This window comes from Phallusia mammillata, chromosome 8 (assembly GCF_965637545.1).
Source record: "Phallusia mammillata chromosome 8, kaPhaMamm4.hap1.1, whole genome shotgun sequence".
NCBI lineage: Eukaryota > Metazoa > Chordata > Ascidiacea > Phlebobranchia > Ascidiidae > Phallusia > Phallusia mammillata.
Window position 1 is genome coordinate 2,896,069 of NC_137259.1, and position 25,315 is coordinate 2,921,383.

The following is a 25,315-nucleotide window of genomic DNA, read 5'->3' on the forward strand; positions in this document are numbered from 1 at the left end:
CATTGTATCGTTTCCATAACAATGTGCAACTATAAACTTCAATAAAATCACTTTTTAACCTCATATTGTTTGCTTTGTTGCCGCGTTAGCAAGTCGTTGTCAGCTTGTAGACCACATGCAGTTTGCAGCTGCACAACATTTAAGTAATTGGGTTTCCTGTTAAAGATACGTTGTGTCAAAACAATGGATTAGTTTTGATAAAATTTTCTGCAAGTTTAAAGCGCTTAAAATTGCTTTGAATTCTTTGAAGATCCAACACTCGGGTATATATGTTTTTCATAATGACAACATAAAAAGTTAAGGAACCAGCTGTCTGATGTATTAACCACCAAGTTATTACCGTTTACAGAAAAAACAACTTTAAATCAACCGCGTTGAATCATATTTTGAAAAACAATACTCTATTCAAGTTCAGCAAAACTTCATTTAACACATAGATTTTAAAGTGCCAAAATGAAATATAAATTTAGATTAAAATTAAATTTAGAAGAAGGTCCATATTTTACTTACAAAACATGTTTTTAATAAAACACAACCTGCAGACATTAACGTAGCCTACACTAGCCTATATCATTATACTTTACACTAACAGTGCTGACAGAAAACTAAGTTTTATTCTCTTGCCTAAACAGAGCAAATTTCTTCCATACTACATTCTGTCTCTGACCCCGGCACAAACTGGTGATAGGATTCTAACCACGTGTCTAAATCGCACATTCCTATTGGTCCAGTTGATCTACATGCAGGGTAGCCTCGGAGCAGCCTTTCATTCCAAAAGGTCTGCACTTTATAGGTAGATTCATCCTGTGCCGAACATTGGTAAAGGACAATCATAATGTTGCCAGCGCTGGGAGTCATTTGGCTCATACGAAATGCCCGATATTTTTGATATCGAAAGTTTTCTGATGTGGGTGGGTCTTCTCTCTGTTAAAAAAATATTCGTAAACTCAAAAACTGGTTCGGTATTAAAATCGCCATGTTTCTGAAACTCTGAATATGTACATAAAGTTATTTTAATTACACCTTTTTTATCGGTAAGCTGCAGACAGTGCAATAATATTTAGCTATTACTACCTCATACAATCCCATATTTGCCGCAGTAACTGCAACAGTTGATGAATGACCGAATATCAACCTTGCCGTTGGCTGGAAATTCCCCTCTAGGTGGTTTTCACTGGCATTCACAATTGCTCCTACAACGTCTTTCGCAATGGCGCAAGTCCATTTAAAAGCAATGTCCGACTGGAAACTTCGTTGGGCGTAATCTTCTAAATCACTCGCATACTCCATGACTAGAACAAATAAGAGAAAGTAAATTAACACAAAATCGCTGCCAATCCCAGATTCAAGGTTAAGTCTGCAAAGCTAGTTTAAAAAGTCGTTCAAATCAGGATTGTGAGGTCGGTTAAAAAATGTGTGGACTCTCACTCCAACTAAAAACGAAGCCTTTGAGTTGCCTTTGCATAATTTGTTGGCAAAAAGTCCAAAAAATGTCACGACTTCGACTCCACAGTTCTGGTTTTAAAGTTAGATTTACGTGAAATAAAACTACAAAACGAAATATGTTGGTTTGCTATCATGATTACAGACTCGATGCTGAAGTCGCTTTAAGCGTAGGTTATAAGAAATACAAATATTTTAATTTGTTTTGTTGAAAGTTTTAAAAACAAATCGCAGCTTTGAAAGAAAAAGTGTCCACACTTTATGACTTCTCAAAGAATTTTTACAGACATTTTTTTCAAACTATAATGCAGAAAAACCCTTAATCTCACTTATATCCGCAAACATACAATAAGTAAAATTTACTTTTTAAATCTCTTCTCGAAAAGACTCGACACCAAGGGGCGACATCTTCCTTCACATCCACCCACTGTTGGTAATAACAACCTGACGAGTATATCAACCACAAGAGGTCGCCCGACATCTCGCTATGACGTATGCCGAGTCGACGCGCCACTTTACGTTTTACTCTTTTAATGTAAGGACCTGAAGACAATAGAGAAATTGTAGAGAAATTGCAGTACAACGATTATAAATTTTAACGCCATTTTTATCCTTGTACGGTTAATAGGACTTGGAAAAAGTGTATTGATTAAAAATCTACCAGAAACCCGGTATGCAAATGCGCTGACGATCGTGTTAAAATTATATGTGCAACATTGCGGCGGTTGATATTGTTTCCACAATATATTTAGTAACTTTATTTTGACTTTAAACAAATTCAAACATTGCAATTATAATAGATCTTTTAAACCAGATATCTGCACTTTACAGACAGTGGCGTAGCCAGGGAGGGGCCAAAGGTGCCATGGTCCCTCCCAAATTTTTAAAGTTGTACATTGATGAACTGTAATTTAGTGTAGTTTCGTCCCTCCTCAAAGTGGTTTCGCCTCTCAACAATCAAAGGAATATATAAATTACCAAAAATGACTTTTGTCACCAAGTTGTAAGCCGAAATCCATGCTTTGATTTATGCAGACATGGAATAAATCAATAAAGCGTTTGACTGTCCCGTCGTACTACAGTTTGGCAAGTCATGTTATTGGTAACAGCAGGCGAGCGTTAGCAAAAAGTTGTATTAGACAACAAATTTTTTGGCCCCTCCCAAAATTTGTGGCTGCCTACGCCACTGTTTACAGACAGTAGAACCATTAGGAGAATTAAAAAATCGTCACCCAAAGACCTAAAATCAAAATATGCAAAACACATTTTAATTGTTTTTAATCAATACAAAGATATTTAAAAGCTTCCGGAAAAAAAGCATATGCAACCGCAAATTGGCCTTACGTTTATAGGTTTAATTCCTCAGAATGTTTCCCAGAAAAAACAGTACAAAATATTTTGTCCAGTGTTCAAAGCGTCTTAATAAAAAAAGCATGTAGAGCAGGGGCGTGCAACATACGGCCCGCGGGCCAGTGTCCGGCCCGCGGCACCTATTTTCGTGGCCCACGCAGACTACAAAGTACTCTATTAAATATGAATACTTTTTACTGTTAGAGCATGGAATGTTGCTATTTGTACACCATCACTGGTATTTTTGACTTTATAAAACGTCACACCGTGATGAGGTTTTATCCACTGTGACAACATACTCCCATTGTTGCATCATTATGTGCATTATGACAGAACTGCCTTTCTAGCAATGATTTAGTAACATGATTTATAGGTGCAGTAAATATATTGGCATTTATTCTACGAAAAGGTTAGCAGATATTCCATTGATCAAAGAGTACTCAAAGAGTAACTTGATTGTGTGCGCTCTGCTATTAAATAAGCTGTTTAAAAAGATATGTGTTGCTTTATTGTCTGGCCCCCAGCATCATTTTAACTGTAAGTTGTGGCCCACTGCGATAAACAGTTGCACGCCCCTGATGTAGAGCCTTAAATCGCAAGTTGGCAAACATATACTTTTATCAACAAGGTTTTGATCTTACATACCAGCAAAAAAGCTTTCATATTCTTCCTCAACGTGTGGGTTGTCGTCGACATCTCGGACGTATTTTGGACAGTTGTCGTTTCGAAATGAGCTTTCATTATTAGGAACAACAGTATAAGCATCAGGATTAGTGGAAGGCGAAGTTCCTAATACACTGGTAAATGCCATCATCGAATCTACCGTCCTTGAAAAGTTGGAGCTGAAGTATCTACGGATGTAAAAGTGCAGTATAATATTTGATTGGACACAGACTGTGCACACTGTTTCGGCCTATAAGGTCTCTTCAGTACAGCTGGTGACAAGAGATAGGCCGTATTGGCTAGTGTAGCCATTCAACGACACTCCAGTTTGTTGGGTGTAACTGGCTAAATTTGATTGCTTTGTTAATAAGAGAGAAGGGCTCATTGCAGTTATTTTTTGCATATTCCGATAATTCTTTAATGAAGCTTGATCGGACAAACTAAAATTTGATAAGATGCCTTCAAAAATTCAGTTTAATCAAGATTGTAGAAAACGTATTAAAGAATACGTTTTAAAATTTTGGTAGGGAAAATTAAATCAAAGATGGGTATTCTCCAATCTAAATAGCAGACAGATATTGCTTGTGTCGTTATTATGAGGTGCTTAAAGCTTTGTAAAATGGCCATAGTTATTTGCTAATTCAAACAAAGCAAAAATTTCCCTGAAAAAATACAGTTAAAGAATCTTAAATAATAAAAATGGAACAAAACGGAACAATGGTTAAATCTTGAAACTTTGAATGTAATGAATTAAAATTGTAAAAAGGAACATGTATTGAGAGCAATGTACAATGTATTATTATGACAGTTTTCAAGATTTCGACGCAATTTGCTTTAATTGTTGCTAAAGATTTGGAAAGTTACGACATTCTTAAAAATATCTTCCATTCACTGATCTTTCAAAGCCGTTGTCGCCCAAACATGGGGCTACTCAGAACGCGGTTTAAAAGTGCACGATTAAGATCTCCGCAAAGAAGCAGACAATGGTATCTTGTGTATCTTAAATCGCAAAGATCTCATGGAAAATTCCACCCATGTGTTATTACGGAATCAAAAGCCACTAAAGCAGTTACGGAATCAAAAGCCACTAAAGCAGTTTACTTTGTTCGCTGAGTGCACCGTGGTTTATTGTAATGTGTCTTATCAAAACTGACCGAGGTATCAAAATATTTGTCGTTGTGACTCAATGTTTCCTAAGCAACAATGGCGTTTTCACATGCTTTCGTAAGATGCTTTAGATGTGGTTTTGAAAATTATTCGACCTCTTTTTCTACACTGACTGATAATCGAGTTGTGGATTTCGGAATTAAATAAAAGGCTTTTTACGTTTTCCGTGGTGTTTTATGAATGTTGTTCGATAAACATTCCATATTGTACAGAAACTTTCCTTTTTTACTAAAATAGCGTTTGTTTTCATATCTATCTCATACACCTGTTTTAGATTTAACGCGCAATAGTAAACCATATGTAACCAATCACAAAACAACTGTATATATAGTATTCGTAGAAAATGTCATACATTATTTTGCAGACCAGAATTGTAAATCGGGCTTTGTTCGGGTTCGGGCTTGAGTTCAATTAAACCAGTGGTTCTCAAACTTTTTTGACCGCGACCCAAATCTGAGTTTTATGAACACCTCACGACCCAAACCTCAAAAACAGTATTTTTCTGATATGCATGAAATGATAGACACAGACAACCATTTGTACTACACAGTTCTATGAAACAATGATTGATTACATACAAATGGTTTATTTATTTAATGTGATTGATGAAACCGAAATTTTCCTTCATTACATCTTCAATGCGCGGCTCTATTTTTCATTCGGGAGACCACTTGATACTTTATATTCAGTGAAAGGTCTGTGATTCGACTTTTAACTGTGATGTTGGATAACGAGACGGACTGCAATTTCGAGTCCACCGTTATTGCCGCATAGGATTGTGGCCATGTGAAAATGGCTGCAGGCTGAACGAGCTCTTTAAACGAGCTTGGTTCGTTGGACAACACTGCATAACACAGCACACATTGCGGCTTTACAGCACCATGATTATTGATAGTGAATCCCAAATCCAAAAAATTGTCCTTGTACGAATACTTACTCATCCTCACACGCTAACTGTTACATCTCCAGGTTCAGTTTAGCATGATTAACTTGTCCTATTACTTCCCGTGCTATGACGTTACAATCGCCATGTGCGTAACAGTAAAGTTGGAAGGCTATATTCTGTATGTGGTAATGATTGGTTCTATTTACTGCACAACGTGGTCGAGTGTGGTGACCTTATTACTGCATTAAATAAATTCGTTTGTGTTTACTTAATTCAGTAATAGTTCGTTTGGGCAGAATTGAATTACCGTAGCGCGACCCATTTTTTGACCCTGCGCGACCCATATTTGGGTCGCGACCCATACTTTGAGAACCACTGAATTAAACGGACTCGATTCGGGCCTGATTTTACAATAGGCATCATTTTGCCGCATTATCACTAACTTGCAAGCTGTAAGCTTTTTTCATTAATGCGGTTCGGGTTGGATTTTAGCCTACTTTTGGGTTCATATTTTTACTTCGGACCCGCTTACAACCTTTTTTTCTTTTTTAGTCAACAATTGCTTTTTTACTGCTGGAAACCAACAATAAACTTGAAACCACAATTTGCATAATTTCGACTTGTATTGAAAAGATTACCTGTGATTTCCAGTATTGCTTGCGTTGAGGAGTTCTGGCAACAGATTACGATAGCGCTTAGCAATTCCCCTCATTTCTTCAGCTCCATACTCAGTTAAATTTCTGTTTGCATATTTGTTTGCCCAAACTTTCCAGTTGCGAAGTTCCTGAATATATATTCACAATAAAACACTTGACACAGACTGTCCTGAAAAGTCAAAACGTACTGCAATAAAACGTGATTACTAACTGTAACTCGGACAAACTAAAAGAAGAAAATATGAAGTGAAAAGTATTGGTAGTTATAATTTAAACAATATTGTTTTAATGCTAATTCTACCCGAAAGCACAAACCTGAAACCCGTCCCGAACCCGATTCGTTTTTTAAAAGCTCGTTTAGGCCCGAAAATTTGATTGACAGGTCTATACATTAAAGCAGGAAAGACCAAGACAACAAACACAATAGACAATTGAACAAGGCGTTTTAGAGCTGTTTGACATTAGGTCAGGTCCAGCAACTAGCTACTTAGCTAGTTAAATTCATTCAAAAAATACTGATACAGAGTGTAAAGACAGGCCCGTTTTTTTTAAGAAACCTAAGCCCGAACCCGGCCCGAACCCAAACCCGGCCTGAACCCGGCCCGAAGCCAGCCTGGCTCGACCTACAACTCTGCGTTCAGATCAGTTCCGATTTTTTCCCCTTCATCATGTAACTTAGGTATGGAAAAATGTAAAATTCGTCATTTACCTCAATATCTTTCTTGCATAGCTGCGCTTTACCGGTTGAGTTAATCTTTTTAGCCAACTCAAGCAGTTCTTCTAATTCGGGCACAATTTCCGAACTTGGTAATCTAGCTCCATGTCTGATTAAACCGAACACAAAGACTGGAGAGCATCCTGAAATACATTAAATTCATTTTGCTATAAGCAAACATACAAATTTTATACTTGGACCTAACTATTTTGCAAATTGGCTTTGAGCAGTCAACTATATAGCATTGTTGCCAAAGTAGTGTCGTAACAAGTGAAAACATTTCAAAATGTCAAACCTGTTTCAAACAGTTATTGAAAAATATTTTCCGGTTGACTGCATAAAACTTGTTTGCAACCCAGCTTAAAAGGTCTATGCAATAGCTGCTAGTTTTATTTTATCTCACAAAAAAAACTTATACCAATGCAAACCTTTTGGAGCTCTTGATTTTTTTAAGGGAAGTTTCCCATTCACTTTTTGATACAAAGTCTTTGTTCCAAAATACTCGTACGGCCGTTGTTGTCCAGAACACATCGCATGGCAGCATACGACCACTGCAAGTATAACTAACACCCAAAATATATACTTAATCATTTCGTAAAGCTGTATCCCAAGACCCAACCGCTATTCCAGTCACTATTGTCACCAACAACTCCAATCGACCTTCGCTTAGGCAGGATTACAGCAATGGACTATTTTCCTCGTTTTGCCCCAAGGGCGCCGGCATTTGTCGCGAAGTAAATGATACGTCTTGGTTTTACAGACTTTCCGATCTCAGATAACATCTTTATTTTCTTGGTAGCCAGCTTGTTGCTTTTTCCAAGGAGAATCTATGATGTAACATGACATGGTTTTGTGCAAATTGCCTAAACCTGTATTTCTTACCAAGAGTTTATTAAACACCAAACAAAGCATTTTAATTTGCTTTACTTTCTTGTAACGCATGTTTACTGCAAAATACAGGCAGTATAACTCAGAAATCGTATATTTAAACCTAAAAATCAGGGTACACCAGGCCTATTGAAGGTGCTATACTGTTTTAGCTGGTCACTAAGCATTCCTATATGGCAAGGCGTATAGGCAATAGACTATAGCGTTGCTATAATCATGAGTGTGTTGTGGTGGTCTGCGCATGTACGCTTAAAGCCCGGTTTAAACCAAGCGCGAACGCGAACGGCTCTTTTTTTCCTCACGCGAATGACGCGAAAACCGAGGTTTACACCAAGCGCGAACGTTGCGAACAAAGCTGTTTCGTCCGCTCATCCGGCAGTGGTACAATGCCAATGTATGATTAGACTTGCAATTAATTTCATGGAATTGTGTTTAGTTCTTGCATGTGAAGGGTTAATCGAACAATAGTACACAATACAAAGCCTATGGCCATTAAAGATGTGGTTTTGCAACTGATAATAGTAAAATTGCTCCTAAACCAAAGTCGTTGTTTACGTAATGCAAAACTACTCTACTCTGTGCAGCTAATTTAAGAAATTTTTCTCCAAAGTATTCGTGTGTCTTTTTTTATGTTGATTGTTTGCACTCGAAAACTTAAACATGTACCACTTTGGGGGATAAAATTCAACAAAGTTAATGCCTATTTAAGTTTCAAAAAACTATGTTATTTCCTATTTAATCTATCTGGTGGGTCTGAACATTGGAAAACTTGGTTCCAGACATATTAATTCTGATAGCACTGCACCTATTCTATCACCATTTGAAAATCGTACATAGATCATGTGCTTTTTGATATGACAGGCCGCTTTATGACTGTCCAGTACTTTTATGAGTGATATATTTTTACAATTTGCATCAATTGACATTGTGTAATAAAGTTGCAGCGCCTAAACCTCCATATGACAACAAAGTAACCGACATAAATGACCAAGACTGATCATTCCTACATATTGTGGGCGAAATTCTCGCGCGAAGCGCCGTTTCTGTTGCTCACGGAGCAACCCAGACGCGAAGCGCGAAATGGGACTTCCCCACACATTGCTTAAACAGAGAAAGAGATTTCGCGTTGCTCGCTTCGCACGCGCTTGGTGTAAACCGACCTTTAGGGCTGATCCTAGTTATCAATTTATGCACATTTAAACCTAAAACTAGTCTATTTGTTTAATATTGGCGTATATTTAATGTCACAAAAGCCACAGGGGCACAAATAAATGCTGCATTAGGGTAAAATGTAAAAAATAAACACATTTTATTCACTATGTTTTGAATACTATCAAAATGCAAAGTTCAATTGATAATATTAAAGTTATACCCTTACCTTATATTTATCCATCCAAACAAATTTGTTGTCACACACCATTTATCATAATTCCAGTCCAATAGACCTTATAAGTTTGTTTCCAAAAACCGACCTTTACACGCAATTTCAAAACTGTGTCTATCCATAAACTACAAATTGCACTACAACTAAAAACCAATTTCACCGCTTAACACAACACGACCTCTTGGCAACTGTTGTGTCACAATTGCTCACGCCACAGTGCATAGGACGGGTTTGCCCAAAGCATGGCAGGCTATCAGCGCGTTTCGCACGTGGCTTTTTCCTGAAGAGGCGTCTTTTTTTATATTGCCCACGCGCTTTATGCTAAAAACGCTACTAATATAGTCACTTGGAACTGGGATTGTAAAATGTATTATTATTAAATTATTATTTATTATTTGAATTTTAATCCTGAAGTTGCATATAATGTTGTAAGCACTATCTTTATAAAGACTAAACCAATACGTACAAATTTGTAAGGGTAGGCTACGAATGAGGCAGAAAAAGAAAACTGCGATGTAAATGTGGCAGAGTGTGAATAATGAAGCAAATACTCGACATTTACAAAAAAATACATGCACTGTAATCACTGCGTTACGTTGTGTATATACTAGTTGGAATACTTTGAAAAACTCTACTAAACAACATTTTCTGCTTTCATTTTTAGTTTTGGTGTCAATCTTATGCTTCATGGCGAGTTCCGCAAAATTCTGAAACACGTCATCAACTCCTTGGCCAGTCAGCGCTGAGCATTCCACGTACTTTGCTGCGCCTATCTCTGCTGCCATCTCGTGGCCTTGTTCCTCACTGAAAATATTTATTTGCTTGTAACACATGCTCAACACTAGTTCTGAAATTAAAGTGGCCACTTTAACGCCAACTACAGACGTACGTGATAAACTGAAGGTTTTTTTCATTCATTTCCTTCATTTTCTCTTCATTTGTTCTCAGTTCAATCTTGCAACCCACTACGAGAACTGGAACATCAGGGCAATGATGAGACACTTCGTTTATCCATCGAGATTTGATGTTTTCGAATGACCATTCAAATGAAATGTCAAAACACAGGCCAAACACATTGGTCCCAGGGTAAACTAAACCTCTTAACCTGTACATAGCGTTATTGTCATCTTCAACAAACAAATGAAAATTGAATAACGAAATACATACCTCGGTTAATCTGGGTCCATTTGAACCGACAAATTGTGTCCGGATTTGGCAAAGATCCGGTTCAATCGATGTTGATTAGTTAAAGCCTGGCCGCATTAAAAATCATGTGTAGGTCAAGTTTTGTCAGAATTAGGTGAAGCTTCGGATGAACCAAATCCGGTTTAACCGAGGTTGACTGTAGTATTTTACACATTTATAGAAACGCTGATAATCGTTGATGTTTTACGTGTATTACCTGTCGTGGTCCTCCCCACCATACGTGTCGATTGTTTTTAGCTCCACAGTTTTACCGTCTACATTTTCCGTGTGAACTTGCTCATCAAATACAGTGGGCACATATTCTTCAGGGAACTTAAACATGACCTAAACATGAAGTAAACATGACTTGCCACTTGCACCATCTCCAACAATAACAAGTTTGTGCTGTAAAGTATAAAGATGACTGTAATTGGACACCAAACCACCGTAGCGGTCATAACTACGAGGTTTTGGAAAGGCTAACGAAAGATAAATACTAAACACGTTATATACAATATATAGGACTTGTACAATGTATCACGTAAGCGTATATTGACCATACCCAGCATTCTAGCACAGCAAAAACACAAACACACACACATATATATGTATGCTGGAATGCGTGGTCTCTAACATAAAACAAAGCTGTATGTACAACATTGTTGACTTACGAGGACAAAATGCATCTTTGTTATGCAACAAACAACGTTCTACGCATATTTACCAACTGTGACGAAGACTTGTTTTGGCTTGTCATTTCAAACAATAAGGGCTACAACTGATCGAAATCCTGAGTCCTGTTGTTTAACCTTGTAGAAATATGTCAAAAACCCTCAGCCTAAAACTGGTCCTTAATGAAAGTCAACGCTGTAATAAAGTCACATTCAGTAAAACGTGCTTGCAGTACTGAGCCTGCTGGTCAAAAAGCAAAGAAACCGAAGACTATTTTGGCAGAAAAGGTTACACATTTATCTGCTGCTACTGATTACCCACAACTTACTGTACGTAGGATATAGCGTGTCACAGGGTGAGATAATGGAAAAAAACTACTTGGGTTTACAAATAACTGCTAAAGCCATTTGTCCATACTTTTCAGGAAGGCACTGTATACGGTTAGCATATTTCCAAAATGTTTCCGAATTCGAACAACGGGGTTTTTAAGCCAATCACAATGGAGGAACTTCGCGGGTCACGGCATCTTTTAACCAATCACAACACACCCTGCGTATCAGATTTTATTAACCAATTAGAGGACACCTTGCGTAGCAACCGGCCTTCCATCGTATTTAAAGTATGTTTAGCACAGTTTAGTGATGGTTGTAAATTGTAATAGTTACAGGAAAAAGCAATTATTTTGTTCTTTTTAACATAATAACGCTTATAAACGATTTTGGTGGCAATGGCGGTGTCTATCGTTCATGAAAAGGATTTTCTGCAGTAAGTAACCCAAAATGGATTATTAATGACTATATGGTTTTCTAACTTGAGAGTTCTGACCCTTTTGTCCTGTATCTACAGAAGATGTTTAAATTAGAGTAAGTTTATGACCAGACTTTCCAGTAATTTTGATTGGAGACAAAAAGCAGTGGAAAGTTTCCATCTCTTGTGCTCAATTTGATACACGTGTATAGTTGAAACATAATCAAGTCTCACCCCAAAAGACAACTTCAAGTCTTACTCGAAACGACAAGAACAGAAAAGCCAAGACACCCTACCCAAACATTGACAGCAATTGTCTAAAAGTGACAAGCTATTGACACTCACATTTCTTTTCTGCTTGACATCAAAAGCACAAAGTTCTTATGCCTTTCAGCTTTTCAATGCACTTTGGTTTGAAATATATTTACTAGTTTTAATTATACTGTGCAGCGTGTACATGTAGATCTCAAAGCTGTAACATTTACCACTGGTTGTGAACATTTGGTACTAGATTAATTTCAGTTTAGACACAATACATTAAATAAAAATATCATGATGTGGTATAAACTTATTTAGTATACTTCATAAATTAAGTACTTTTCCTTTGAAATGTTATGCAGTACCTATATCCTAAATGGTGAAGTTTATAAGCTTGTTGTTCTGTTTTTATGTTGAATTAAAATTGTAGTGTTGACTACCATGGTGAATTTTATAATCAATTTGCCCTAGAAATGCTACGAAGGACCTTGCACCTGTAGAAATAGCACAATGCAACAAAAGATGGACTAAAATCGTTAGATGTTTATTTAAAAATTGTGATTACAGCCTGCATAATAAACAGAAAATGTTTAGTGTAGGGTTGGGTATTATCTGGTCAAATCGAAACTATACACACTATAATAAATACATTTACAAAATGGCCCTTTTAGTTAGTAGTTAAACACTATCCTTGTCCATCACCACAAGTAATGAATGTAAAAGTCATCTAATATTAATTTGTTTGTAAATGTTGAATATATATTATATCACAGGATTTTCCAACTATACCACAGATCTTTTTTACACAAACAGCTGCCAGCTTGTCTGTATTTTTCACATATATATTACAAATGTAAATGGTTTTCTGGTGATATTCTATATGCTCTAAATTGATGTCATATTTTACCAAAGAATAAAGTACTTGATGATACAAATGTAATGTTGCATCTATGCTCATGGTTTGCAACAATAAGCATAAAAAAGCTTGGCGAGTTTTTTTTTTACATTTTAGATAGGGTGCTGTCAATGGACAGGTTTGCCAACTGTAATTAACAGTATGCTAAGTGAAAAGGTTTTTGTTTCATCACAAATATTATGAAGATATTATAGATACATAACAGACATAACCGACTTTTATACTATTTATGGTTCCAAACATGGGATTGCAAATAAATAAAACCTAAACTAGTGTAAGAAAAAATTTAATACTGAGAAAAAGTTGGTCACATACAGTGAGATAAGGAAAACAACTTTCTAAGACTGCTGCATGATTGTTTTAGGTGGTAGTTATTATGTACACTATTTTTGGGTATAAATGTTTATCATTTTAATGTCGTAAGAAAAAAGCACAACAAACTCTTCTCATAATTTACTTCATACTGTAGTAGCATTTAGTTACATTTAAGTTAGAACTGCACTGTGTACAACTAAAAAAGCCATTCATCTCTGTTAGTTAGGAACAGTTTGATGAACTGCACTGTGTACAACCAAGAAAACCATTCATCTCTGTTAGTTAGGAACAGTTTGATGAACTGCACTGTGTACAACCAAGAAAACCATTCATCTCTGTTAGTTTGGAACAGTTTGTTGATCCCAAGGTATGGCATGCATAATTTGATAAATTGCGTTGTTCATAGGTGATTGCACTAGCGACAATGAGGCACAATACGCTTTTATTATACCATCCAAACTTGTTTGTTGTGCAGTACTCATCATATATGCATAGGAAAAAATCGACATTGATTGATTGAAAGGGATGTGTTGCTATCCTAAACAAACACATACCATTGATGAGAGAAAATATTTTGCATAGAAGCTATTTCAGACTTAATAACAATTAGTAGTGTTTAATTTACCATGCATAAAGCATTTATTGCACAGAAACCATTTTACACTCACTAAAATTATAATTTTCTGTTATTCATAACCTAACGAGCGTTACCTTCATTTCAAACATCCCAAATACATCAGTCTTTATCTTGTTCTGACCCGCAAAACGCATTTTTAAATCAAAACTGACAACAAACTTTGAATCGTTGACAACAGTCAAGTTAAAGTCACCACTTAGCAACCTAGACGTGACGTAACGACAACCCGCAGATTTCCGCTGTTGTGATTGGCTGAAAAAAACCTGTTGTTCGAATTCGGAAACATTTTGGAAATATGCATACGGTTACGTATAGAAATTTCAATCACTGCGTTTTAAAACATTTTTTTGTTTGTAAACTTTCGCAATAATGTCGGCAAAATTACCATGCAAATGTGGCGGAATGTGAAGCATTTAGCCTAAAATCAGCATCAAAGTCGGCCATTTATGACTTAACTATGCTAAATTATTGAACATACAAGCACTAAGTTTACCATGTTTACAATGTGCATATCGACTAAATAACTTTGGAAGTATTACAATAAACTACATTTTCTGCTTTGTTTTTTTGGTTTCAGTTTCAATCAAATGCTTCATGGCCAATTCCGCCAAGTTCTGAAACACGTGACCAACTCCGTGTCCAATCAGCGCTGAGCATTCCAAGTACTTTGCAGCGCCTATCTCTGCTGCCATCTCGTGGCCTTGTTTTTCACTGAAAGATAATTACTTGTGAATAAACATGTGCTTCTTTGTTAACGTCAACCATAAATACGTGATAAAGTCAAGATTTTTTTCTTTCATTTCCTTTATTTTCTCTTCATTCTTACGCAGATCATTCTTGCAACCGACTAAGAGAACTGGGACGCCAGGACAATGATGAGACACATCAATCCATTTTGACTTGATGTTTTCGAACGAGATTTTATATGAAACGTCAAAACACAGGTCAAACACATTGGTCCCTGGATAATCCAAAGGTCTAATCCTGTACAATACAATTAGGTGGCAAACAATAGAATCTCAAGCTTATAAACTTAGTTGTTGTATGACACTAAAAAACAATTGAAAAAAATCCACAAGTTTCAATAACCATGTGTTTTACCTGTCGTAGTCTTCATGACCAGAAGTGTCATTTACATACATTCCAACCGTTTTACCGCCTACATTTTCCACGCAGTGGTGCATGTCAAATACAGTGGGCACAAACTCTTCGGGAAAGCAGCCAAGAGTATGACTTATAACTAGGCAGGTTTTGCCAACAGCTCCATCGCCAACAATTTCAAGTTTGTGCTTTAAAGTGTAAAGAAGAATGTAAGTGAACGTTAAATAATCATGGCGCCTATACCAGTTTAACTTTCAAGCAGTGGTGGGATTCAGCCCGTTCGCACCGATTCTATAGAACCGTCTCACGAAATTTTATGAGATCAGCGAACCGGTTAACATTACTGGTTACTGTCAATGAATTTTTGCATCTTGTCTGATACATCGATTTTTGAAGTACGGCTGAAAAATATGACTTTGTGATAGATCCGGCTGACAAAAAATTTGAATCCCACCACTGCTTTCAGGCCTTGTAAGACTAACTAAACAACCGTATGGACTTGTAAATCAGCTTTAAAAAGAAAAAAGTTGCCACTAAAATAGCGCATGACAATGTTGTTCATATAGTTAACAAACGGTTTACATGTGAGATGTGAACTGCATTTATTTAAACCTCAAAAGTTGTTGAATCTAATTTCTCACTGAAAATCTTTTAGCATTGCTACTTTACATTCCAATAATGTTTATAAACTGTGAGCTATAACCTGATCACTATGTTACAAATGCATCACATAATCTTGTACACATACCAGATACCACACTCTGTATTGCACATGTAGGGGTTTACACATCACATAAAGTAGTAGAACATTGTTGGTTTGTCACTACACAATGCAATTGTATCCCATAACAAACAACGGTATGTGCATACTTACAATTTGTGGCAATAACTTGGTTTGACCTGACATTTTAAACAATAAAGCTGTAAGTATTTGAAATCCTTATTCCCTGTCAATGAACTACCAGGCCATCCAGACTTAGACCAGTCTCATTCAGCAGCACATCTAACCTGCTTGAAGTACCTTTTAAGCTGCTTGCAAACAAAACACTGAAACCAAGTATTATTTTGACAGAAAATTTACGCCTTTCCGCTTCTATTACTTACTTAAGCAACACATGACGTAGCTATGCGTGGGACGTTACTGCAAGATTGCGTTGTGGACTGGGGAAGGCAGTGAAAAAGGGACTTGGGTGTGTAATCCATGGTAACAACAAATCACGTTTGCAAAGGTAAAACTTTTCTTTGCTTCATGCTTGGCCAAACCAATTCGCCAAAACGATGGTTTAAAATCACTTGACCGCTACAAAAGTACGAACTGCCTAAAGCTTTTATATAGTTTTTCAGTAAGGCACAATTAAGATAAAAAAAGTTTACTTCAATCCTTCATAAATCGTGTCAGTTGTTGTTACCTTTTCAAGCAATACCATAGAAAAAGTGGGATCTAGCAGTGAGTTCGCGCATAATAAATACCTGTAGGCTTTAACAATGTATTGTATTGTATTGTATTGTATTGTATTAATTTTGAAACCGTGCATGAAAATGGTACATAGGAATACGAAAACACTACACTAGCGCCACGGAATCGGGAAACAGCCGCAAAAACCTCGCGGTTGAAAATACGCCAATGTCTAAATTTTTACAAAAAAGGACATAATATTGTCAGACGCAGCAGCCGCACCCTTAAAAAGACTACGTTATAAACAGTAACGAACGAAATTTAAAAATGAATAAAAAACAAAACAAAAACACACAAATTTATTTACACTGTACAACACAAGTAAGAATTTAAACACAAAAGTTGTTCTAAGTGAATTTGTCAGCACATTTTCTTGGGTCGGCACTCCTGTTCCTGTTGGTTTTGGATGCTCCTCTCACGAATAGTTCGAATTGTTTAACTTGGACATGGAGATGAGGCTACTGAAAAAGAATACTACAAGCAGCATTGTTTGTCCTTATCTGAGGCAACAAGAATTAACATTTTTAAACACTAAGTATATAATTACAGAATGTGCAGTGAAAGTGCACAGTACCAAATCATGGTGTTGTTGGCTGCTGTTTTTCTAGTAGTAAATTTTTAGTTAGTTTTATAAACATTTTTTTTGATATAGGTACATCATTAAATTTCAAGTCATTCCAGTATTTAGGGGCTGTATACTTTATGGACTGTTGTATAGTACTACTGCTGCAAAAAGGTAAAAGATAACCGGTCTTGGTCTGACGAGTAGACACCCCACTAATTAAGTTTTTATTTTTGAAAAAGTGTTCAAATGCTTTAGGTAATAAATCATTTTGCCAACTATGCAAACGTAATTTTGCTGCTAAAACATTACAACGTGGTATTTTAATTATCATTTGCAAAATCAACACTGTCCACTTTATTAAGAAGTGTTTACACCAAAAAGAAATAAATTAAGGGTGGATGCTTGTTCTCAAAATCAGAAAATTTTGCTGCATACACAACACACAATAAAGTTTGTAGATGGCATAAATGCTGTGTTTTTCAGTAAAGCCGTGGGGGTCTTAAAAATAACATATGATAAAGCAGGGATTCGTAAACGCAAAAGGAATTACTGAAAGCTGGTACGATATGTACTGAATTGTGTAATCCAAAACCCAGTGAATAAAACTCTAGACCAAACAGAATCAACCGCTTTGCACAGTATTTTTACATAATATATATTTCACCTAATGTTTATGACACCCTCAGTCCCTGTGAGCGAATACGACACTGTTATAAAAGCGATAAAATAGTAAAACAGTAAAATAGTCAAGCCGTCAGTATAGAATGCAACAAGTGAAATAACTACCAAGAGTGAACACAGAACCGTTTCTGAATTATGTGAGCACCATTAATGTTTGAATGTGGAAGTTTAGTCTGAAAGCTATATTTAACATTTTTTTTCTTTGCGTAAAACTGTACATACAACATATTGGGTCAATGCACTAAAAGTATTAGAGGGTTTGAAAAATTACATCAAGCGACACTTTTTATCTTTTCTGTTTTGTTTTTTGGGTTCAGTTTCAGCGAAATGCTTTACGGCTAATTCCGTCAAGGTCTGAAACACGTGACCAACTCCTTGATCAGTCAGCGCTGAGCATTCCACGTACTTTGCTGCGCCAATCTCTGCTGCCATCTTGTGGCCTTGTTCCTCACTGAAAAAAAACTTATTATTGTAATGCTTAACACTATTTGTGAAACTGAAGTGGTCACTTTAACGCCAACCACAGACGGACGTGATAAACTGAAGACCTTCTTGTTTCATTTGTCTTATTTCCGCTTCATTTGTTATGAGGTCAATTTTACAACCGACTAAGAGAAGTGGAACATCAGGACAAAAAGAACACACTTCCGGGATCCATTTCGATTTGATGCTTTCGAACGAGTATTCATTAGCAACGTCAAAACACAAACAAAATACATCAGCCTCTGGGTAACTGAAAGGTCTCAACCTGTAGAAAGTAGATACGATACATCAATTGCCAAACCTATAACAAAAAGTTCGTTGCCACACTTTTAACGGTTGTATACCCTGTACAAAGTAGTTACGATACATTAAATGCCTAAGTACCGCAGATATTTGGTGGTCAAACTTTAATCGTTTTTTAAATAAACTTAAAGTATCAAAGACAGAGAACTTCTATGGACAATTTTTCTCATGTTCTTTTTTAACAAACTTTTTTATGCATTCCATTCAATGAAAACATGTGTGACGTAATAAAGAGAAAATACGTGGCGCCAAATTTTTTTCAGGTCGGGATAAAGGATTAAAAAATTCAATATTTGACTTTCGCGGGTCCCTAAAACAATTTTAGACATAAAGGTCAGGTTGGACACCACTGATTTACATATATAGCCTACTTGTACACAGCAGGAGAAGTTCAACGCTTTTTCTAACCTGTCAAAATCTTGCATACCACTGGTGTCAGCTGCATGTAATTCAATAGTTTGTCTGTTTACGTTTTCGGTTAGGTCGTAGTTGTCAAAGACGGTGCCACAGAATGGTGGGACAAACTTGTCCTCAATACGACGTCTGAGAAGAGTTGTTTTGCCACAACAACCATCTCCAACAAAAACAAGTTTGGGCTGAAAAAAGCATAAAAATATTGTAATTGGACGTCAAATCACTCTTATATATTTAACCGTTTGACTGCAAGGTTTCACGGAGCTAACAGTAAAAAAATGCAAAGTGAATAATCCAATAATGTGGGTCTAAGGCACAAAATACCAAAACACACAGAAAAACTGAGAAAAATTTGCTGTTGTATTAGCAGAAATGTAGTCAACACAGATCTTACGCACTCCAACCTTTGATTTTAGTATCGGTATAAATTGCTCTTTTCTCCTCCGTCTCATCTGGTCATGGTGATTAAAGACCCTATTTGGTTTACTTTGCCCTTTACTTTACTAATGACAATCACAACATAAAAGCATCAAGCCAATAAATCAGGGGTGGCCAAACTTTTTTACCAGAGGGCCATATTTGCAACTGTCTTGCCACTGGAGGGCCGGATTAAATACGATTTACGTAAAATTTGTCGCAACTGGTTGCCATCTTTATTAAAATATATATTATTGTAGTAGATTCTTCTACTAAGTAGAATAACAATAAATAACACCATCTTGTTTACACTTGGATTTAATAAAAGGTTTATATATCAATGAGATACATGAATAACAACGCTTGCCACAAGCTACTGCTAGTAGCAGCCAGCGCTGTTGCACTGCTTGTTCACAGTGGTAAATATGGTGCTTGGAAAAAAAAACAGGCAAGGTGTTTGGCGGGCCGGATGAAACAGGACTGGGGGCCGGATGCGGCCCGCGGGCCGTAGTTTGGCCACCACTGCAATAAATTATAGCATAAAGTTACAATAGTTTGTCAAAATGTTTGAGTTACAAAAAGATACCGTTTTGTTATATTTCAGTTTCAGTTTTGTTCTGATAGTTAACCAACAGTACACTTTCCCAACACTCAACCAGTTTCTCAAAAGTCAAAACACCACGAATCCGCATCTTTTCTTAAATACTGTTTAACATGTGTAGATCCTAATAATGTTTACAAACTTTTAATATTACATGATCTCTATGTAAACAACTTATCACCTGACCGTGTGTGGTGACTGTGGTCCCACCGAGCGTTTTGGTAGGCTACGAAACCTCAAGTCATGTAAGTACGAAAACTCAAAGTCATATATTTGCTGAATGCTGGTATTTATGGCTTTAAACATGAAACTATGTAGTATAACACTATTGGCTTATTAGGACCTAATGAAACTGTGTTGTGTAACAAACAAAGCTATGTACATTCTTACCTTCGGTGGCGCAGACTCGTTTTCACTTGCCATTTCAATTAGTCAGGCTAACTTTGAACAATTCACGCCAAGTATTTAAGTTGCGAAAGTTGCACTTGATATCCCGTACACTTGTTTTTACTTCCCAATTGCAGTCAACTTTGTAATAAAGTCACATTCAGCAAATGCAAGCTGTTTACTAAACCCTTAGGCTGCTGTTCTAAATGCGTATGAGATCAAAGATCATTTCGGCAAGCATAGTTTTACCTTCGCAATCCTGGCAAACCGCGCAAACGAAACGCTGTATATGTTTTGTTTAGAACTGTGAAATTTTACACATCTGCCTGTCGCCATTACTGACGAAGCCTCTGATGCGTCGACACCGTTTACGAGATGGCCTTGTTTGCCAAAAGCTGAGGCACAAAGGAGGGGTGTGTGGGTGACTGCCTAAGTTTTTTGTGTTCGTTAATGATTTTCTTTTTGTAAATGTGAGCGGGCAATTTAAATAAGTTTATAACATCATAAATAAGATGATAACAATCTACACGCAGCGATTGTGACAAAAAATCTCGTTAAAACCATTTTTTCTATTCAGTTTTTATATAATTTGGTGTTATTGCATTTATTTTTTCAGTAAATTTTGAATTGTTTATGATCCCCCAAACAAAGAGTATTAACCTATAATTGTACGTCGGGCCGGTTTTTTTTTTCAAACAAACGTGCTTGATTCAGGCCTGACTTACGATCATCTTTCGGGCCTAAACGGGATTCTCAAAAACGATTCGGTTAGGGCCTCTGGTTCCGACCAGGGTAGGGATCCAATTTCAGGCTCGTTTACAGCTCTGTACTCAACACTGTTAAAATGTTAACTGAAAGTATATTATAACAAAATACAAAATTGCTTAAGTCCCAGTATTGTTTGAGTTCAAAACTACACTCAATATGCTGTTTGGCAAAGTCCTTTGCCGTGCATGAAACTATACAACCACTATATTGAGTCAATAAACTGAGTGTAAGAGTTTTGAATATTTATATCAGTACACATTTTTTCTTCTTCTTGTTTTTAGTTTCAATGAAATGTTTCCTGGCCAATTCCGCCAAGTTCTGAAACACGTGACCAACTCCTTGTCCAGTCAGCGCTGAGCATTCAACGTACTTTGCAGCCCCAATCTCTGCTGCCATCTCATGGCCTTGTTTCTCGCTAAAATTATTTATTTGTGGATCACACTTACGTGCTTCACTTGTTACTTTAACATCAACCACAGACGTACGTGATAAACTGAAGGTTTTTTTCACTCATTTCATTCATTTTCTCTTCATTTGTTCTCAGGTCAATTTTGCAACCGACCAAGAGAATTGGAACACCAGGACAATGATGAGATAATTCTTCAATCCAAGCTGATTTAATGTTTTCGAAGGAAGTTTGCCAAGCAACGTCAAAACACAAACAAAATACATTGGTCGCTGGGTAACACAAAGGTCTCAATCTGTAGAAAAAAGATACGATACATCAATTGCCAAACGTATAGCAAAAAGTTCGTTGACACACTTTCAACGGTTGTATACAGTTGACTTAAAATAAGAAACACCTAAAAGAGCAGTAATTGTTTAATATTTGTTACATATGTCTTAACAAACAGTAAGAATGTTTTCAGATACTTTGCATTCGCGGACATACTGAAATTATCTTATGCACGACTTTACGCATAACACATACGTTACAATGTGAAGCACTGTTTCAATATAAATGTAAAAGTGAACAGTGTGCACTGACTGTTTATAAACAAGTTTGTTCACTTAAGGCAGCTAAAAAAAACACGTCTTCATACCTGTGATAATCTTCTCCACCAGCCGTATCAAATACATTTAATTGAATAGTTTGACCGTTTACATTTTCCTTGTAGAAATGTGGTTCGAATACACTCGGTATATAATCTTCAGGAAACTTGTCAAGCGCGCGACGTATAAGTAAACATGTTTTTCCACTTGCGCCATCTCCAACAATAACAAATTTGTGCTATAAAGTATATGCCACATTGTAGGGCTGACGGTAAAAAGTGCAAAGTAATTACTTATGTCAATAAACTGTCAAATGCCATGTAATCTTCATGTGAACAATTTACCACGTGACATTGTATGACCACGCCCAGCGTTTTTTGGCCAAAGCATAAAAGCTTTAAGTCTCAAGACATATATTTGTTGAATGCTTGTATGCATTGTTTTGAACATAAAACTGGGTGGTTGAAGACTATATTGCCTTATCACGTAACAGGACATTATGCAACTATATATTGTGTAAGAAACAACGTTTTGCGCATACTTACCGGTTGTGCCGAAGAGTATTGATCTGCCATTTCAAGTATTTAGGCTGCAACTTTTTGTACACTCCAGTCCTACTGTTTAAGTTGTAGAAACTACACTTGATTTACTAATTCCACATTGCAGTCCAGCATGTAATGGGATCACCTTTAACTTTCAAACTGTCCACACAACCTTTAGGCTGCTGGTCAAACAAAGTTGATCCAAAGATCATCTCGACAAGAAAAGTTACACAACTGTACGCGGCCATTACTCACAAAGTAAACCGATGAAGCGCCGGAGTTGTTTACGAGGTGACGTCATACGCCGCAGGAAAGGAAAAAAGGGAAATAAGTGTAATTCAGCGGGCAAATACAACAAACACGTTTACAACATCGGCAACAAACACAATTCACAGTCTAAATGCAACGAATTTTCAACAATATCACGTCAAAGTACAGAATCTCCTTGTTTTTTTGTTTCCATTTATTTTTTTCATGGCAAGTTCAGCCAAGGTCTGAAACACGTGATCAACTCCTTGACCAGTCAGCGCTGAGCATTCCATGTACTTTGCGGCCCCTATTTCTGCTGCCATCTCATGGCCTTGTTCTTCCCTGAAAAACACACACATAGAAATCAAATGAGATGTAACAAGATGGAATATGACGTGATTTATTTTGAGCCAAAAAACTTTATTTATACTTAACAGTTGTATTGCCAATGAAATACGTCCTATATATTCCGCAACAAGTGCACATTTAAATACCAACCACAAACTTACGTGATAAACTGAAGGTTTTTTTCATTCATTTCCTTTATTTTTTCATCATTTGTTCTTAGGTCAATCTTGCAACCTACTAAGAGAACTGGAACTTCAGGACAATGATGATACACTTCTTTTATCCATTCAGACTTTACGTTTTCAAACGAGGGTTTTGAATTAACGTCAAAACAAATGCAAAATACGTCGGTTTGTGGGTAAGCTAAGGGTCTTAACCTGTCAGAAAAAAACTTAGTATAGAACCTGGACGTACGTCTGTCGTATGCGGGTATATGTGCATTAACATACATGTTAACACATGTATATGGCATTTTTGGAAATACAACTGTCTGTGAATTTACAAATCTTGTTCATTACACGATCAACACCAAAATCGTCAGAGAATTAGTGCGCAATGAGAACCTATGTTTCTTTTTTTGGCTCCTTTAGACGTTTTAAACTATGCGTCAGGGGTTTGATTAACTGTAGCTATTGCAAGTGTCTTAACAGTCATGTCTAACTATGTTGTAATTTACGCATGACAAAACTAATTCAAATTTAAACCACTGATCTATCACCATTATTCAAACCCCTGTTACAGTGGTTCACGACCGGGAAGGAATTGAAAACTTGAGGGGAGGATTTTACTTTAATATGTACATGTAGTTTGTAAATAGACGCTTTAGTTCTGGAAATATGACCTACTTTTAAATGATCTTTGTATCGTTTGGAATTTACTGTGTAGTTTATTGGGGATCAATGAAAATCTTTTAAAATGTAAAGTGAGGATAAAGGTTGGGAACCACTTCTTAATTGTAAACGCTAAGAAAGTAACTTGCTTAGAAAGTCGACGAAATTCGGTGCAATGCCTACTGTTTTTATTCACCTGATATATTCTTTGCCACCACTGGTGTCCCAAAGATATAATTTAATGTCTTGGCCATTTACTTTCTTCACGCGGTGACATTGACTGTAAACGTTTGGTAGAAAATCTTTGGGAAATTGAGCACTCATCTCACGCATCAAAAGACACGTTTTTCCGGTGCTATTATCTCCCACAATAACGAGTTTCCCCTTCAAGAGTTAAGAACGAAGTTGATTAAAAATAAAGTAAAAATTGCTGTGTTTGAACTTATGAAGTTCCACACAACCAGTTATATTTGCTTTCATTACCATGTCATTTTTATTACACTGAAAATTTGATCCAATTGTTATAAAAACGACATAATGTTTTAAGTGCGATTGCTGGGCACTGGGTTTGTATATAACACGTACTGCGCAGTTGCACTTTAACGTTGATAGCTTGTTATACAACTGATAGGTAGTTGATAGCTTGTTATACGTAAACGTATGTGAATCATGCTTATACTTACAGGTAAAATGTAGCGAAAATCTTCCATCAAACCAGACAATTACCAAAAACTTGAATTTCGATGTTTTGATAACATGATACCTAACAACACAAATTCGCATATTGTAAGTATAACATAAATTTAATCGTTAGGAATGGAAAATAGTGGCCAAGTAACAGAATCATGTAATGATTATACGTAGAACTGAAATAGCCAGTTGTCGAAATATATATTTTCCATGAACAATCATTATGTTACTTGGAAAATATTTTCCATTCTCAACTGTTTATCCTTATAAACAGTAATCGTCAATGACCATGCTGTCTGTTGGGCCTGATACTGTTCAGTATAATCACTCTCAGTATTATAATCATTGTACTATTTGCCTTGCTAGACAGGCAGCTCTTTAAATCACTATCATACTGGTAACGAGTTTGAAACTGTTTGTATCCGTTACTCATGATGGGGTACACGCCGCTCTACGTCAGAGGTGTTTACCACTTACCAGTGACGTCATCGATTTGTCGAGTGTTTTCAGTCTTTGGATCCGAATTGTCATAAAGTTACCAAAAAATAAATATATTATATTTTAGGAATGCGGCATTTTTAAAACATCGTGATACTATATGGCAC

The 25,315-nt window shown here is 36.5% G+C and overlaps 4 protein-coding genes, 1 long non-coding RNA gene and 1 pseudogene across 6 annotated transcripts; 1 reads left to right on the forward strand and 5 right to left on the reverse strand.

Annotated features, from left to right (window-relative positions):
• Positions 1–297: 297 nt before the first annotated feature.
• LOC145204714 (multiple inositol polyphosphate phosphatase 1-like) lies at positions 298–9,367 on the reverse strand. Of its 2 annotated transcripts, XM_080077308.1 has the most exons (9): positions 9,147–9,367; positions 7,500–7,707; positions 7,309–7,431; positions 6,875–7,023; positions 6,148–6,293; positions 3,439–3,644; positions 1,807–1,986; positions 1,075–1,292; positions 298–924 (listed from the first exon to the last, which is right to left on the reverse strand). In XM_080077308.1, the coding sequence occupies exons 3-9, from the start codon at positions 7,409–7,411 to the stop codon at positions 625–627; spliced, it is 1,302 nt and encodes a 433-aa protein (XP_079933434.1). In that variant the 5' UTR covers positions 7,412–7,431; positions 7,500–7,707; positions 9,147–9,367; the 3' UTR covers positions 298–624. The 2 variants fall into 2 exon arrangements, with proteins under 2 accessions (XP_079933434.1, XP_079933433.1); XM_080077307.1 differs by having other exon boundaries at positions 7,309–7,707.
• Positions 7,570–11,094, reverse strand: LOC145204615 (uncharacterized; annotated as a pseudogene).
• Positions 11,095–11,452: 358 nt separating this feature from the next.
• LOC145205444 (uncharacterized) lies at positions 11,453–12,450 on the forward strand. The gene is made up of 2 exons (XR_013853655.1): positions 11,453–11,774; positions 11,856–12,450. It is a non-coding gene; the product is annotated as an uncharacterized LOC145205444 (long non-coding RNA).
• A 1,936-nt stretch (positions 12,451–14,386) lies between these two features.
• Positions 14,387–20,326, reverse strand: LOC145204616 (uncharacterized). The gene is made up of 7 exons (XM_080077208.1): positions 20,294–20,326; positions 18,880–19,067; positions 18,218–18,433; positions 18,022–18,136; positions 14,984–15,171; positions 14,654–14,866; positions 14,387–14,593 (listed from the first exon to the last, which is right to left on the reverse strand). Exons 1-7 carry the CDS (start codon positions 20,324–20,326, stop codon positions 14,428–14,430), a joined length of 1,119 nt encoding a protein of 372 aa, XP_079933334.1. The 3' UTR covers positions 14,387–14,427.
• On the reverse strand, positions 16,480–22,848 carry LOC145205355 (uncharacterized). The gene is made up of 5 exons (XM_080078049.1): positions 22,597–22,848; positions 22,102–22,289; positions 21,544–21,759; positions 18,880–21,473; positions 16,480–18,433 (listed from the first exon to the last, which is right to left on the reverse strand). Exons 1-4 carry the CDS (start codon positions 22,624–22,626, stop codon positions 21,302–21,304), a joined length of 606 nt encoding a protein of 201 aa, XP_079934175.1. The 5' UTR covers positions 22,627–22,848; the 3' UTR covers positions 16,480–18,433; positions 18,880–21,301.
• Positions 22,849–22,968: 120 nt separating this feature from the next.
• Positions 22,969–24,775, reverse strand: LOC145205356 (ras-related protein ced-10-like). Its single transcript, XM_080078051.1, has 4 exons — positions 24,704–24,775; positions 24,217–24,404; positions 23,352–23,567; positions 22,969–23,184 (listed from the first exon to the last, which is right to left on the reverse strand). The coding sequence occupies exons 1-4, from the start codon at positions 24,728–24,730 to the stop codon at positions 23,016–23,018; spliced, it is 600 nt and encodes a 199-aa protein (XP_079934177.1). The 5' UTR covers positions 24,731–24,775; the 3' UTR covers positions 22,969–23,015.
• Between the last annotated feature and the right edge of the window lie 540 nt (positions 24,776–25,315).

What these genes read in the sequence shown, in the direction of transcription:
- LOC145204714 (XM_080077307.1), bottom strand. Translation starts at nt 7,471, where the DNA reads ATGATTAAGTATATATTTTGGGTGTTAGTTATACTTGCAGTGGTCGTA. An exon ending in AAAATCAAGAGCTCCAAAAG is followed by an intron (nt 7,024 to 7,308) that starts GTTTGCATTGGT and finishes AATGTATTTCAG; the next exon opens with GATGCTCTCCAGTCTTTGTG. An exon ending in TATGCAAGAAAGATATTGAG is followed by an intron (nt 6,294 to 6,874) that starts GTAAATGACGAA and finishes ATATATATTCAG; the next exon opens with GAACTTCGCAACTGGAAAGT.
- LOC145204616 (XM_080077208.1), bottom strand. Translation starts at nt 20,326, where the DNA reads ATGGCAAGTGAAAACGAGTCTGCGCCACCGAAG. An exon ending in ACGAGTCTGCGCCACCGAAG is followed by an intron (nt 19,068 to 20,293) that starts GTAAGAATGTAC and finishes TGCTTTTTTCAG; the next exon opens with CCCAAACTTGTTTTTGTTGG. An exon ending in GGTATGCAAGATTTTGACAG is followed by an intron (nt 18,434 to 18,879) that starts GTTAGAAAAAGC and finishes TACTTTCTACAG; the next exon opens with GTTGAGACCTTTCAGTTACC.
- LOC145205355 (XM_080078049.1), bottom strand. Translation starts at nt 22,626, where the DNA reads ATGGCAGATCAATACTCTTCGGCACAACCG. An exon ending in AATACTCTTCGGCACAACCG is followed by an intron (nt 22,290 to 22,596) that starts GTAAGTATGCGC and finishes TATACTTTATAG; the next exon opens with CACAAATTTGTTATTGTTGG. An exon ending in AAAAACCTTCAGTTTATCAC is followed by an intron (nt 21,474 to 21,543) that starts GTACGTCTGTGG and finishes AAATAATTTTAG; the next exon opens with CGAGAAACAAGGCCATGAGA.
- LOC145205356 (XM_080078051.1), bottom strand. Translation starts at nt 24,730, where the DNA reads ATGGAAGATTTTCGCTACATTTTACCT. An exon ending in GGTGGCAAAGAATATATCAG is followed by an intron (nt 23,568 to 24,216) that starts GTGAATAAAAAC and finishes TTTTTCTGACAG; the next exon opens with GTTAAGACCCTTAGCTTACC. An exon ending in AAAAACCTTCAGTTTATCAC is followed by an intron (nt 23,185 to 23,351) that starts GTAAGTTTGTGG and finishes TGTGTTTTTCAG; the next exon opens with GGAAGAACAAGGCCATGAGA.